Source organism: Lycium barbarum, unplaced genomic scaffold (assembly GCF_019175385.1).
Source record: "Lycium barbarum isolate Lr01 unplaced genomic scaffold, ASM1917538v2 unchr_scaffold_07, whole genome shotgun sequence".
NCBI classification, from domain to species: Eukaryota; Viridiplantae; Streptophyta; class Magnoliopsida; order Solanales; family Solanaceae; genus Lycium; species Lycium barbarum.
The window spans coordinates 373,575-388,705 of NW_026843404.1; the positions used below are offsets into that span (position 1 = coordinate 373,575).

Here is a 15,131-nt window from a genome sequence, read left to right on the forward strand (position 1 = left end):
CACTTATTACTCTCCTTGTTTAGCTTAATGTACCACTTGTATTGTATTCTCTTTATTTTTTATTGGTAGAAAGTACAACAATTCTTAGAGTATACATATTGTTTTTGGTTAAGATTGAAAAGTTTATGTAATGTGGAGAGTGCTGAGGCTTGAGCATTGCTATCCTCGCTTATAAAGCCTGGAACAGATCGAATACATTTTGTGATTGTCATATTCTTTAACGTTCATCTCTTATTCTTTGAATGGTCAAATAGATGTTTGTTTGGTTTTTATCTTTTGTTTTTTCCGTGGGGAATTGGTCTTAGCTCTTCCATTCAGGAAGACAAATTATTAGTAAAACCAAACAGGCTTTACAGTGATAACTCTGTTTTCAAGAAAATCCTGGAGGGAAGGTCTGGTCTAGTGCTTTTGGCACTACATAAGGAAACCACTATTGCCCATGAATGCTTCTGCAAACATCTTTTTGTATTCACTTCGTACTCCCTGTATCTCATATTAGTTCCCTCTATCTCATATTAGTTGTCTTGTTTCACTTTTTAAGAGTCAAATTGACTAATTTTTGCAGTTAAATTGGACTAGATCAATTCAATACTTAAAATTTATATTTTAGATATTAAAAAAAAACACGAAAATTACTGTAAGTTGTAATTTTTCTCATATTAATATGGTAAAAAAATATATCTCAAAATGTTGGTCAAAGTTTATATAGTTTGACTTACAAAAAAAAATGGACAAGTAATATGGAATGGAGGGAGTACTATTTATACATATAAAATAAGGGATGAACATTTATATATCTACTAAATAATCAATAAGATTATTGTAATTTAAATTTTACTAACGCTAGATTCTGAATTCACTTTGGAAAGTTGAGGTCGAGAGGTTACCTTTATGTCTTATTCATTGACCTATGGTAAGCTAGGGAAATGAATCTATTGATAATCTTGTTTTATCCATGAAATGTTAGGAGTAGCAAACGAAACATTGATGTGCCCAACTCTTCAGTTCACTTCATTATATGTTCCAGTAGGAAAACAAACCACGTATGATACAATGAGCTTTCTCATCCAAAACTGTCTAATCGAATCATATGAAAGGGTAGTTCCTTTCCTACCTTATGTGTAAACAAGAATATAGTTGCCTCTTTGGCTTGGTGAACAAATAGTTTGTTCTAGTCAAATAGTTTAGATGCTCGCACACTGATATATAAATAAAAGTTAAAAGTTCCAATAGTTGTCTAGTTTTGTTGGATCTCCTCCTCTCGTATTAACACACTGTACATATAAGTAAAAGACTCCCGATTTCTTCTACCAAAAAAATATAATAATAATTGCCGGCCAATTCACATCTTGTACAAAAGGTTTTTGCAAAGTATTGTTGTTAAGTGCAACAGAAAGAAAGAGTTCCATTTCATCATTTAAACATATTCAATGTGCAATGAATCTTGTTGGGAAATAAAGTATTGTTTAATAATAATCAAATTAACTTTCCTTAGTTAAACCTAGAGATATCCAATTTTATTAGCTAAAATGCATGATCGGAACCACCTTTTTTTGGACCGATACATTGAGTTGCAAAGCGGAAAATACAAAATAATACTTGCACATTAAGTTACGGTTGATATTGAAGTTTTCCTATTATTTGGTCAAAATGGCTACTTGACTACTTCCACCATCCTTTTTGTTCATTAAAAAAAAAAAAAAAAATCCTCTATCCCAGCTTTACTTTATTTAAAATATATGTCTTCTATTTTTTTATTATACGTTTTCCATAACTTAAAAATATAGTAGTAGTTAATTTATTTTAAAACGTAAGTAAATTATGATCTTCAATCCACTTCATAAAATTGTTGAGCTTTGGATTTGGTATAGAGAGACTATGCTACTATATGCACAAAATAAAGTGTTATATCAAGATACATTGACAAGAAAACTGAGTTCACATTGAATTTGTCAAGAACAAGAAAGACTTTCATACATGAGGGCAATAAAAGGACTTGAAATTAGAAACTATATGAGACTTCTCGGAAAGCTACCACGATTAGTTTTGTTCTGAAAAAAGATTTAACATAGAAAATGTTAACCAAATATAGCAGGTGTCTTGTTAAATTAGTTGATATGCGTGCAAATTGACCCGGACACTATATAAGATATTACAATGATTTTAGAGAAAGTCTAAGGAGTCCCTTTAAAGGAAACTTTCTTAAAGAAAAAGTCTCACAAAAATGGCCAATTCTATGTTAATTAACTCTCTTGGAAGGAGAAAAGGGAAAATTGAAGACGAACCTCCCTCTCCTAATCACCCTCTCCTATTCAAACACAACTACCCTTTGGACAGATTCAATGTGCAATATCCTTTAATTTTAGAATACGAAATGCTTGGTAATCGTCTATTTGTCTTTCCTTTTCCATATCTATCGTTTTAATACACTCATAAATTGTCCTTTTTCCAACTTAATACAGAAAGCGAAATATAAGAAATAAATTTTTCCAATCTATAGCCAAAATTAATGTATTAGTATATCAAATAATTTCACATAAATGAGACAGAAGACTTTTCATTATTCATTATAATGGTCATAACTAAATTTTTGTTTAGGAGTATAAAAAATGACTTGTGCCTACCTTCTTCAGATTTCTTTGTTTTGTTGCTAAAGTCTTAGTAAGGCTTTTATAATAATGTAATACTATGAATTTATTTTTTCCTTGCAGTCTTGGTCAAACCTAACGGGATAAAGAAATAGCACCAGAATATGCATTATTTCAGCAATATTTGAACCAAGTCCTTGTATTAACTATATATATAAGTGAGGATACTTAAAATTTGTCGTCCTCACAACCTCGAACTTTTCACTTAGATGACACCTGGAATGCGAGCTGTAAAGGTAAAAAAAACAGATCAATCAAGAGATAGTGGTTCGGTTTTCTCCTAAACAAGGACGGACGACTGAGGATTGGCCGGGGAGACTCGATGAGTCGACATCGAGGTGCCAAACGACTCCGTTGATAAGAGCTCTTGGGAGTCATCAGCCTGTTATCCTCGACGTACCTTTGATCCATTGAGCGAGAGCCCTTCACAACCTCAGAAATCTGATATGGTGCTTGCATGTGGCTGCTCACCAATTGACTTTTCATGCCATGTTTTCATTTTTGCTATTATTCATTTAAATGAAGGCCACTCATGGACTTCTATCATTGATCGGTTGTGCAACTTTTTCAAGAACCTTTTTTTTTGGGTTTTTTATTTTGGTGTACCGTATTCGTATTGGATTCCGATTAAATTCGGATCATGCACTGCTGCGTCAATTTCTAGGGGTGACGCTCCCAATAATTTTTTTCATTCTCAGGAGTTCGAACTCATGACTTCTGGTTAAGAGTAGAGGGATCCCAATCAACCCATCACAACCCATGCTGACAACATTTTAACAATCCATTCTGACAATTTTTAACAATCTCTTCTTACTGCTTATTAGGTTATTCCTCCGACCGTATTATATGGTTGTTTTAACGTCTATATTTAGTTTTAAATATATTTTTATTTTATATATTATTTATTTTAAAATTTATGCTTATTTAGATAAGTGAATTTATATATAACCAAGAAATCATATTAAATTTGTGGTATTTAATTAAGGATAAATTTAGTAAAACGATTTCTTACTTTCTATTGGTGAGTGATTTCATAAAGGGTGTGTCCAAACTAAAAATCATATAATATGGATCGGAGGAAGTTCTTTTTTTATGATGTCCTTAAACATTTTGGTAAAATTTAGGTAATTTTATAGCCAAAATTTCCTTTTCAGCTGAAACTTTTGTTGTGTCTTATTTTACCTTTAAACATTTCTCACGTCATATGTTTCTCCATATGTTTGTCTCTATTTATTTTAAACCCCCAATACCTTACCTCTTTAGTGAGATCATATTTGCTAACAGATACAAAAAGTAAAAAATTACCGAACAATGTTGTATAATGTTGAAAATGAAAGTAGCGTTATCAGTAAAGACCATATTCATCAAATCTTGTCTGATTAACTAAGAATTGATTTTTTTAATCATAAAGTATATATAAAGAACTAACTCGAGATTTATTTTATGAATTTAGATTATTTATTGAGTTTCGTTTAAACTAAAGTTAAAACCCACATTTAAGTAGCATAAAGCCTTGAACACAAAATAATAAGTGAATAAAAAGAAATCTATTTCTATCTATAAATAAAAACCACATACTCACAAATTCATAAAAAGACAAAATTATTTTTCAATTTATAATTTTCACCGAGTTGCAATTATCATATCTTAGCATGCTGGTGTATAGAATATCTAATCACCTGGTATTTTCTTATTTTCCTACCAAATTTACTTCCTCATTTAGAAATTATCCAATTATATGACGAATAAGCGTTAATAATTATTAGAACTTATCAACAAGATATGATTAACCTCAATTACATTAAATTAATTATGTAGTAGAAATATGTAAAAAAATTATGATTAATTGATAACAGTTGCAAACTGTTTTTATATTTCGAGTTTGGGCCCGGGCTTAACACGGCCTCGTGCAACTAGTGTATATATATATATATATATTAGCGTATTTATCTAGGCAGTTCCAATCTATCTCCATTAAGATATATGATAAAATAATTAATCTCTTGGTTTACAATTTTTAGGGGAAACAAAAATGAAAAGTCAAAAGTAGATAGTAGGCAAAAGTTGACGAGTTATACGTTAATTATACAGGACATGAATAAACCCCGAAAACTAATTTTCATGATAATATAATTCTGATGAATCTAGCCTTTACAAACAATTCAAATTAAGGAAACAAATTGATGAAAAGTAATACTTCAGAGGAAAAAAATTACGTTTTGCAGTACCAGACTACTACATATTTTTCTCATTACACATATGTCAATCATTAAAACTGACATGTAAATGATTAAATGTAGTAAATTCCAAGCAGATTCATCATATGCTAAAGTTACAACATAGTACAAATTTACACGTTACGCTGACTTATACACATTGGGTCAATGTCATGCAGATATAATATAAATCCATTTGCTGCGTATATGGTCAGATATTGGCAGGTGGATCTATTTACTGTTCATAATTTTGCCAAAACAAAACATTATTACCGTCTACTTGATGTTGATAGATACTTACGAGCCATTTTGATGTGGTTTGAAATCATGATATGAAATTATGATGATTTATGTTGAAATTTTATTTGAACTTGCAATTTAGATTTTTAAAGTTATATTTTCCTCACACACATAAAAATCTCACAAGTTGTGAAAATTATCATAACTTAATTATTTCAATTTTTATACAATCTGACCAAAGGAGAAGACCTTTCTAAAATGAACAACATCAAGTGATCGAACTTTAGTTCAATAAAAAGAAAAGTATATCACAAAAATTGAGACAGAGAGAATTAGGTAATATGCGTTATTTTCATGATGTTTTGATATTAAAAACTCGAAAAAGATATATTTTTTTGTCTTAAATATCGCATTTCAACCAACGCACCTATTCTCAAGCAAACAACATTAAAAGATCGCAAAATGATTGTGGTATGATAAATAAGATGTGATCATTTTATTTAAAAATTTAATTATTTAAAAGAGCATATTTTTATTTTTTAAAATTATTTTCTTCATCGATCCCCACGTGAAGGTCTAATATCCAGAACTTCTATATGTTCTGTTACAGGATTGAAGCATGCGATCATCTCATCTAAAAGTTTTTATCTTTATGTAGGCGTTTCGGGTTCAATTTCTAAATACGAAAATGATCCTTATAGAATATCTTTCTTTTTTTAGTGATCTTACACAAAGTAAATCCGGATTATTCAGATATTCAATATGAATATCGGACATCGAAAGAGAACAACAATTCTTTTTCCTCTTTTTCCTTTTCATATTGGCAGGTTGAAAATCCAAAAAAAAAAAAAAAAAAAAAGATAGAGAGTGAAAAGGAGTTGGACTTGTTCTTTAAAAAAAAAAAAAAGTTAAAACAAATAAAAGTTGGACTTGTTCTTTTCCAATTAATAATTATCCTTTTTGTCTTCTCCGAAATGATTACGACTAAAAACTCCAAAAAGTCACCGTGACCCACATCACTTCTCAACTCTATTATATTAAGTACCTTTCAACCCCACTCTCACATTCCCGCACGGAACTATCACGCGCCACACACCCTTGTATCAAAAATTAAGACTTCACCGTTGTTTCCATTTAAACTCCCATATATACCTCTTCAACTTTCTCATAACGTCACCACAATCAATCACACCCCATTTTTCAGTTTCTTCAAAATGATGCGTGTGAGTAACAATTTAGTAGGAATTCTCAACATAATCACATTTCTGATTTCAATCCCAATCATAGGAGGAGGTATATGGCTATCAAGGCAAGCAGATACAGAGTGTGAGAGGTTTCTTGAAAAGCCTGTGATAGCACTTGGAGTTTTTGTCATGTTGGTTTCATTAGCGGGTCTAATTGGTTCATGTTGTAGAGTTTCATGGCTTCTATGGGTTTACCTTCTTGTTATGTTCTTGTTGATTGTCTTGATTTTTTGCTTCACTATTTTTGCTTTTGTGGTGACTAATAAGGGCGCTGGTCAAGCCCTATCTGGTAAAGGCTATAAAGAGTATAGGCTTGGTGATTATTCTAATTGGTTGACAAGAAGGGTTAATAATCATTGGGGTAGGATTCAGAGTTGCTTGCAGGATAGTAAGATCTGCAAAACTTTGATTGATGATGAGTCTAGCACAAAAGTTGAAGACTTTTACAAAAAACATCTCTCTGCTCTTCAGGTATAAATTTGATCCCATCATTTTTGTCTGAGTAATTTTTTTCCATGTTCTTGTTTATTTTTGGAGGTTGGCCATGTAAAGGGGCTTTGTTCACGCTTCTTCATTCTTTAAGGACCCGTTTGATCATTAGAATTATTCATTTTTTCCACTTTATCTCGAGATAAAAGATTCAGGCGCCTAATATCCTATATTTCCACTTTTTGCATTTTCAGTATATTTAAATAACCAAATATTATTTGCAAAATTATAACCAAACCCAACTTTAAAAATTTTCATTTGTTTCTATGGCCAAACGCCTACTAAGTTTTAGGTTGATTAGTTGACTATGAAAGGCCTGTGACTTTTTAGGACATGCTTTTTAGTAAGGCCCTTTTAGTAATTATGCACTGTATGAGGTTTTCTGGTTTACTTTAGTTGAAAGCTTTAAGATTTTGACTCTTTATATAAAAACAAGTTGAGGCTTTTTCTGTAAAGATATGCACCTTTTTCAGTTCCATTAATTGGTCATGGTTGTTGAGTATAGATATTGATAAGTAGTCTTGTTGGACCTCTAAGCAAAGCATCCTCCACGTCTACTCCTAAAACTTACAACTTTGAATTTGGGAATTGTTTACCTAATTATTAATTTATTTTACATACCTTCATTATTTAGCCTAAAGGCAGTCATGAAAGTTTGATGACCTATTGGATATTTTTTATTTTTGTATGTGTGAGTTGAATGGATCTTCTTTTGGTTCCATGTATGAACTTTATTGGATTTTTTTGGAGCAGTTGAAAGTTTACATAACTTGATTTTCTGAAATTCACTTCCAAGGTTGATACACTAGGATATTATGGTAAATCATTACCCACACGTGGTATTTACACCAAAATTAATATGAAAAAATACATACTTCACTTAACCATGGATAAGTAATATATTTGTGCGGGAAAGACACAACTTTATATTCATTGGCTATTTTGGCTTGGTGTAAACGCATCCTATAAATTGGAAACTTAGTTGATTACTTCTTGATTTGTACTTACTCTGTTACATCTATGCCTAGAGGCCCTACAGCTCCTTGATTCTTGATATCATATTATCTGAGTGTTTCTGTTTAATATAATCAATTTCTGATTATGTCTTTAGAGTTATAACTTTTACTATATCACTATTTCCTTGTTATGGTTTTCCCCTTTTTGTGGTTTGATGTCTCCATCAAACAATTGTGCACTTTCTCCTTGTTGATTTGTGATTGAATCTAATGACACCCGAAGTTCGTGTTGTTGCTCTCCCCATGGTCCGCTTTCCTTTCCTTTAAATTAGGGATGCCCCGTTGTGTGTGTGTGTTTTTTTATCTAATCTGTTACATGTTTAATTCTTGCAGTCTGGTTGCTGTAAGCCATCAAATGACTGCAACTTTACCTACGTGAGCCCGACTAATTGGACCAAGAATTCAACCTCATCCTTGACCAATCCAGACTGTAACTTGTGGAGCAACGATCCTAATGTCTTGTGTTATAGCTGCGAATCCTGCAAAGCCGGGCTGCTAGACAATATCAAGAGTGACTGGAAGAGGGTGGCTGTACTTAATATCATATTCCTCGTCTTCCTCATTGTTGTCTACTCTGTTGGATGCTGTGCTTTTAGAAACACTAGGCGTGACAATTCTTATAAGCGTTACCCTTAAGAGTGCTCCTAGTGTTTTCGTGATGCCCTTTTGATTACCTCTTCAGATTTTTGTCGCATATTATATGGAGTAGACCATTTAGTATGTTTTCATGCTCTTTCATGTACAGAGGAGTATTTTTCGACTTTTGTTGGACCAATTGATTACTTTGGATATATGTGAATTCCTATTAATACACGAGTTCGTTGTTTAGAATATGTCAATTTGCTGTAGATAAACGAGTTCTTTTTTCCTCAATGAAATCATGACTTCATCCTGTCTTACGTCTTTTTCAGTTCAACAAACGATCGTTTCGTTTGGTATGGTGGAGAATTTGGTATGTTCTTGATTTGAACTAATGAACAAATGGCTTAGAGTCAAGAAATAAAGATAGGAAAGAGTTAGTTAATGTGTTATGGCCATTTGTTGTGTTGGGGACAGATAGAGACATGCCCAACTGATTGTTCTACCTACCAGTTACAATTTGCTATTGCTCACCTTGATTTTTCTTTTCAGCATTTATAGTCTTAAGGAGAGTCTGTGCTATGATATTTCAATTTTCAATTTTAGGATGTTTTGCGGGGCTAGAATTGGACCAATCTATAGTTCCCAATATATCTGTATTTATAAACTTTACTAAATTTTTGTTATGAGTTGATACTTGTTCAACAATTCAATTTTGAGACACTCTCAACGATTCATATATGGAGCCAAAATGGACTTGGCCCGCAAGTGTAACCCAACCCAGGCCCTCTAATTGGGTGTGTTCGGATTAAGATTCTTCAACCCATTTTAAACATTTTTTTGCGCGGATTAACCTTTCTTTCATTTGGGGTGGTTTTAATTTTTGGCCTTCAAATTGGTGGTCTTTAATTTTTGTCCTTCGCCTAATACCTCGAGGTTGTGGGTTCGAACCCCAGCTTCGTAAAAAAAAAAAAAAAAAACTGCAAGGCAAAATTCTGCTCATGCAAATTCTATCCATGCAAAACTCCGCCTTACGAATCCAAACTCTACCTTGCGAATTTTTAAAAAAAAATTGATTGAGCGAGGGTTCGACCCCTAAACCAAGAGATTTTTAGCGAAGGACAAAAGTTAAAGACCACCATTTTAAGGGACAAAAATTAAAGACCACCCCCAGCAAAAGCCAATCTTGCAAATTGTCTCGTTTTAAACGGGGGAGAATAACAACTTATATATATATATGTAAGAACAAGGTATATTTACAAAATATGATGATACTTTTCAGTTTACAAAACATACCAATAGATTTCTTACAAAACATATATGAAAATTTTGTGTATGAAATGTGTATATCTCGCTCAAAGCTTAAAATTTTCGCTCAAAATTTTGTATATGAAATATGTATATCTCGCTCAATTTAAAAATTTCACTCAATTTTGTGTATGAAAATTATACTATGAAATATGTATATCTTGCTCAATGCTTAGAATTCTCACATTTTTTGCATATGAAAACTGTATAAAAATGGTATGAAATACGTATATAACTGTATAAATTTTGTATAAAGTCCATGTTAGGTTTTTGGAAATTTGATACAACTACAACAACATTTTATACAAATTTAAATCAATTTGGTATCTCGCTTCAAATTGGGATGAAATTTAATACAACATTGTATACAATTACTTTCATACAATATTAATACATTTCCAAATAGTCCAAAATCAGAATAGAAGTTTTTGTTTCTTCTGAATTTCTAGGGGCCAATTAACTCAACTGCCTTGTGTACCCAATAAATTTCTTTTTCTAAAATTCAAAACCTATAAATTCAAAATTGAGAATCCACTTCCGATAGCATATAACTTATCATAAGGTCTTCTCCTTATCTAACGGACAAATGAAAACGAGTAAGTCAAAACATAATGAAAACCTAATTTTCTGTAAACAAAGTGTTCATCAAAAAGCAGAATTTGGTGTTTTAATTAGGATAAGATTGTAATAAAGCATAAGTTGAAAGATGACAACTAGAGCGGTATACATGGAGAAAATCTCAAAAGTTATTTGACTTTGCAAAAATAAAATTTAGAGAAAATAGAAGGCTGAGGTGATGACGGGAAAATTAGCTATTCCCACGTAGTCCACTTCTTCTTTTTGGCTTGAAGCGGTTTTTTTTTTCTCTCCAGATCTGAGCAAATTGTGACAAAGAAGGGGAAGGGAAGGGTCGGTTGCTTTTTTTCCAGATCTGGGCAGATTAGAGAAGGGGAAGGGAAGGATGGACTTTTAATTTTTTTCATATCCGTTATGTTTTGTAATTAAGCTGGTATGTTTTGTAATCAAGGAAAAGTATTCTTATGTTTTGTAATATAGAATCGTAAGTAGTATTATTATATCATTTTTTCTTTAAACAGGCCATTAAACCCAGTCACAATTAGCTTGTTATCTCATAAGGTTGGACTGATTGGTCCGCTTAAAGCTGGGTAAGCTGATATTTTGAAGGGCTAATCTAGCCCTAGCCCATGAAAGCTAGGTTGGGCTGGGCCCAATTCATTTTAACGCCTCACCATGAAACATTTTTTTTGCATGAGCCTTCAAAGGCTTTGGTCTTTAATTTTTGTCCTTCGTTTAAAAAAGTGGCCGAAAAATCACGAGTTTTTGAGTTCGAATCCCCGCTCAGTCAATCAAAAAAAATAAAAAAAATCGCAAGTCAAGGCTTTCGCGAAACCTCTGCCTTAAGGCCTAACATTTATCCAAAATTTGGCCTATTCGAACAAAAGTTAGGCCTTAAGGTATAGATTTGCCTTAAGGCCTAATTTTGGGCAAAAGTTTGCCTTAAGGCCTAAATTTTGCCTGAATAGGCATAATTTTGCTACGAAACTCTGCCTTGCGAAACTTTTTTTTTTATTGAGCCGGATTCGAACTCAGAACCTCAGGGTATTAAAGTGAAGGCACAAATTAAAGACCAATAATTTGAGGGGCAGAAATTAAAGACCATCCCCGAATAAGGACCATCGTGCAAATTGCCCACCATGAAACAACATATCTTGTGTCTTGAACTCCTACTCTGTCACTGAACTAATGCTGATAAGCTATAAAAGTCGTTACTTGATGGAGTATCTTACAAATACAGTCAGACCTCTCTCTAACGGCACCCGCATATAACAGCACCTCTCTAGAACAGCTAAGATTTTTTTGAACCAATTTTTTATGTTATATTTTACTTCTCTATAACAACATTTCACCTATAACAACAACAACCGACTTTATTGCAGTACGTTCTTTGTAAAATTACCACCCAAATAACAACTATCTTCTTTTTTCGGTAATATAATAATTAACCATCTTTATAAAAACATAATCTATGATTACCAATAATAAGAGTAGAAATTTTGACCAAATATTTGATCATTTAATACACTATTTATGACAAAAAAAATATCATATGAATATATATATATTTTCATCATTAAATGATTTCCTCCGTTATACAAAGTGTGATTAAGCTTAGAATTTGACAATTAAAATGAAAATTTGATTTTATGCATCTTTTTTGCCTATAACAGCGAAGTATTATTTAAATGTCAATGCTGTTATAGGTGTATAACATTCATTCTCTATAACAGCTGAAAAATTTCGGACCCAACCATGCTGTTATAGAGAGGTTTGATTGTATTAGTTTCACATCTGTGAATTAGATAGTCGCTGATCATAGCATTAGCAATGATCAATTGGTTACCTAATATCTAGCATGCATAATGCATTATTTTAATCTTTAACAGTTGTGAGCAGAATAAATACTTCTTGGTGTAAGTCAAGTCATTATCTGAAATCTAACTTACATAAATTCACATCTTCTTTTCACATATTTAAATGCATTTAGGCAATTAACACTATCAAGCTATAACTTCTCTATTCACAAAATGGAAATATATGCAAACTATTGGTAGAAAGCAGCGATGTAAACAATTTCGGAGAAAGTCTTTTCTTATAAATGACATTATTCTACGAGATGAATATATATTTTATATATTAACTAGTCGTTACAAAATGTGATCCTTCTTCTTAATGTCTAATTTATTAACATAATAATCATAAATACATGAAGGCGGTGAAATAATACGTAGTAGGACAGTAGATTAATCAATGCTATTAATTACAATCATATATTTAGATAAAATATTGGCGATAGGATTGTGAAAAGTAGTGGATTAGATACACTAATACTTGTGATCGATGCAGCTTTACATTTGTTACATCATGATGAACTCATGTTGATCAATGGAGAGGAACAATGACTGAGTAGGAGAAATGGTGGAGGAGTTATTATTTCATCATACAAAACATGTGATCAAGTAGATCTTTATATGCAATCATACTAGTTCCACTCAAGTGTGTACAGCTGTGTACAGCTCATACTCGAACCTCTACTTCCTCTTTAGCTAACTAACTAACTTTCCCTCCATCTAACTAACTTTTAATTGAGCCTAACTACCACTTCTACTCTTATATTCCTGCCTTTCAATACTCCCCCTCAAGCTGGAGGGTGAGAAGACATCTAACACACCTAGCTTGGATAAGAGAAGGTAGTGTTGAGTAGTTCCAATCCCTTTTGTAAGTAAATCAACAAGTTGAACTTTGGTGTTGACATAGGTAGGCTGAATGAGACCACTCTTGATTTTTTCCCTGACAAAATGATAGTCTATGTCTTTATGCTTGGTCCTTTCATGAAATATGGGATTAGCAGCAATTTGAATTGTTGCTTTGCTATCACAGTGCAGTGTCACAGGTGTCACCACTACCTCATTCAATTCCCTCAGCACTCCTATGATCCAAATAACTTCTGAAACTGCCCCAGCCATGCTTCTATATTCAGCTTCTGCTGAACTTCTGCTGACTGTTTGCTGTTTCTTGGATTTTCAAGAGATTAATGAATCTTCTAGCTTGATCACATATCCTGTGACTGATCTTCTTGTGTTGGGACAGGATGCCCAATCTGAGTCACAGTAAGCTGTAAGTTATGTGGTTGAATTGCTTGACAATAGAATTCCCAGTCCTGGTGACCCTTTGATGTATCTGACCAGCCTCAAGGCAGCTTCCCAATGTGAAAACTTGGTTGTTGCATGAATTGGCTCAACACATGTACTGCAAAGCTAATGCCAGGCCTTGTAATGGTCAGATATAATAATCTCCCAATAAGCCTTTGATATGCAGTAGTGTTGACTGGTTTAGAACTACTTAGTCCAGCATCTGAAATTAGTTCAAGTGCATACTTCCTCTGATTTAGTAGGATCCCTTGGCTGGACTGGAGCACCTCAATTCCAAGAAAATACTTGAGGTCTCCAAGATCCTTCATTTTAAATTTTTGGTTCAATGATGCCTTTGCCTCCATTAGTAGTCTGCTGCTATTCCCAGTTATGAGTGAATCATCCATATACACTAGGATGATTGCAATCTCTGCCCCTTCCTTCTTGGTAAATAAGGAATGGTCATAAGCACTCTGAGAATAGCCAACATAAAGTAGTGCCTCTGTGAGTTTAAGGTTCCATTGCCTTGATGCTTGTTTCAAACCATAGAGGGACTTGGTCAGCTTGCATACATACTCCCCCTGCCTCTGGAAACCCTGAGGCAATTCCATATAAACCTCTTCTTCCAAATCACCTTGGAGAAAGGCATTATTGACATCCATCTGATACAAGGGCCAAGAATGAGAAGCAACCACAGCAATAACAGTCCTCACAGTGACCATCTTGGCCACTGGGGAAAAGGTATCATGGTAGTCAAGTCCTTCATGTTGATTGTATCCTTTGGCAACCAATCTTGCCTTATATCTCTCAACATCACCATTGGCCTTGTATTTAATCATATATACCTATTTGGAGCCTATTGTCTTCTTATCAGGTGGTAGAGGCACTACTCCCAAGTGTGATTCTGTTCTAAGACAGCTACTTCAGCCTTCATGGCATCAATCCAATGTTGATGTTAAGAAGCTTCCTTGAAACTTGTTGGTTCTATGGTTGAGGAAACAACACTCAAGTAAGCTTGGCAAGCATGGGACAGACCTGCATATGATAGACTATGTGCCATAGGGTATGAACACTTGTAGGTTGTGGGAGTTATATAGTCACTATGCCAGACTGGAGGTTTGATGACTCTGGATGTCTTTCTAGGATTTGACAAAGGCTTTTGAAAGATTGGTTGAGGTGGTTCAGTGGCAGCAGGTGGTGGTGGTTCTGGGATAGGAGGGATGTGATTGTCCTCAATCTCTGCTGGTATAGGAGTAGGCAGGTCAATCTCTTGATCTAAGGCATCTGAGGGAGAAGGAGTAGGAGATGAGTCTGCAACATTAGGTAAGTCAGCAACAGTAGAATGCTCAGGAGTAGAAGGATCAAGGTAGACATGTGCTGGTGAGGGATTGAGGACAGGAGTCACAGGTAGGATAGGAAGAAACATATCATCAGTGTCCATAAGATCAGTGTTGAAAGGAAACTCAGATTCTCAAAATGTAACATCTCTGTTGATAAAAAAGGACTTGGTGTGAAGGTCAGATAACCTATAACCCTTTTTTGTTTATGAATATCCCATTAAAATAGCTTGTTTGGCTCTTGGGGCAAATTTGTCTGATCTAGGCAACTTTGAGGCAAATACCAAGCACCCAAAAACTCTTAAATGATCTATCTTTGCTACCTTGTTATAGAGTATTTCATA

The 15,131-nt window shown here is 33.4% G+C and overlaps 2 protein-coding genes across 2 annotated transcripts; one reads left to right on the plus strand and one right to left on the minus strand.

The window, feature by feature from the left end:
• The first annotated feature begins 6,218 nt into the window (after window positions 1-6,218).
• LOC132625586 (tetraspanin-8-like) lies at window positions 6,219-8,686 on the plus strand. The gene is made up of 2 exons (XM_060340198.1): window positions 6,219-6,819; window positions 8,187-8,686. Exons 1-2 carry the CDS (start codon window positions 6,319-6,321, stop codon window positions 8,487-8,489), a joined length of 804 nt encoding a protein of 267 aa, XP_060196181.1. The 5' UTR covers window positions 6,219-6,318; the 3' UTR covers window positions 8,490-8,686.
• Window positions 8,687-14,405: 5,719 nt separating this feature from the next.
• Window positions 14,406-14,891, minus strand: LOC132625598 (leucine-rich repeat extensin-like protein 1). Its single transcript, XM_060340208.1, has one exon. It carries the CDS (start codon window positions 14,889-14,891, stop codon window positions 14,406-14,408), a length of 486 nt encoding a protein of 161 aa, XP_060196191.1.
• Between the last annotated feature and the right edge of the window lie 240 nt (window positions 14,892-15,131).

Coding starts and splice junctions, on each gene's coding strand:
- LOC132625586 (XM_060340198.1), top strand. CDS start 6,319: ATGATGCGTGTGAGTAACAATTTAGTAGGAATTCTCAACATAATCACA. Junction 6,820..8,186: donor AACATCTCTCTGCTCTTCAG/GTATAAATTTGA, acceptor TAATTCTTGCAG/TCTGGTTGCTGTAAGCCATC.
- LOC132625598 (XM_060340208.1), bottom strand. CDS start 14,891: ATGGACACTGATGATATGTTTCTTCCTATCCTACCTGTGACTCCTGTC.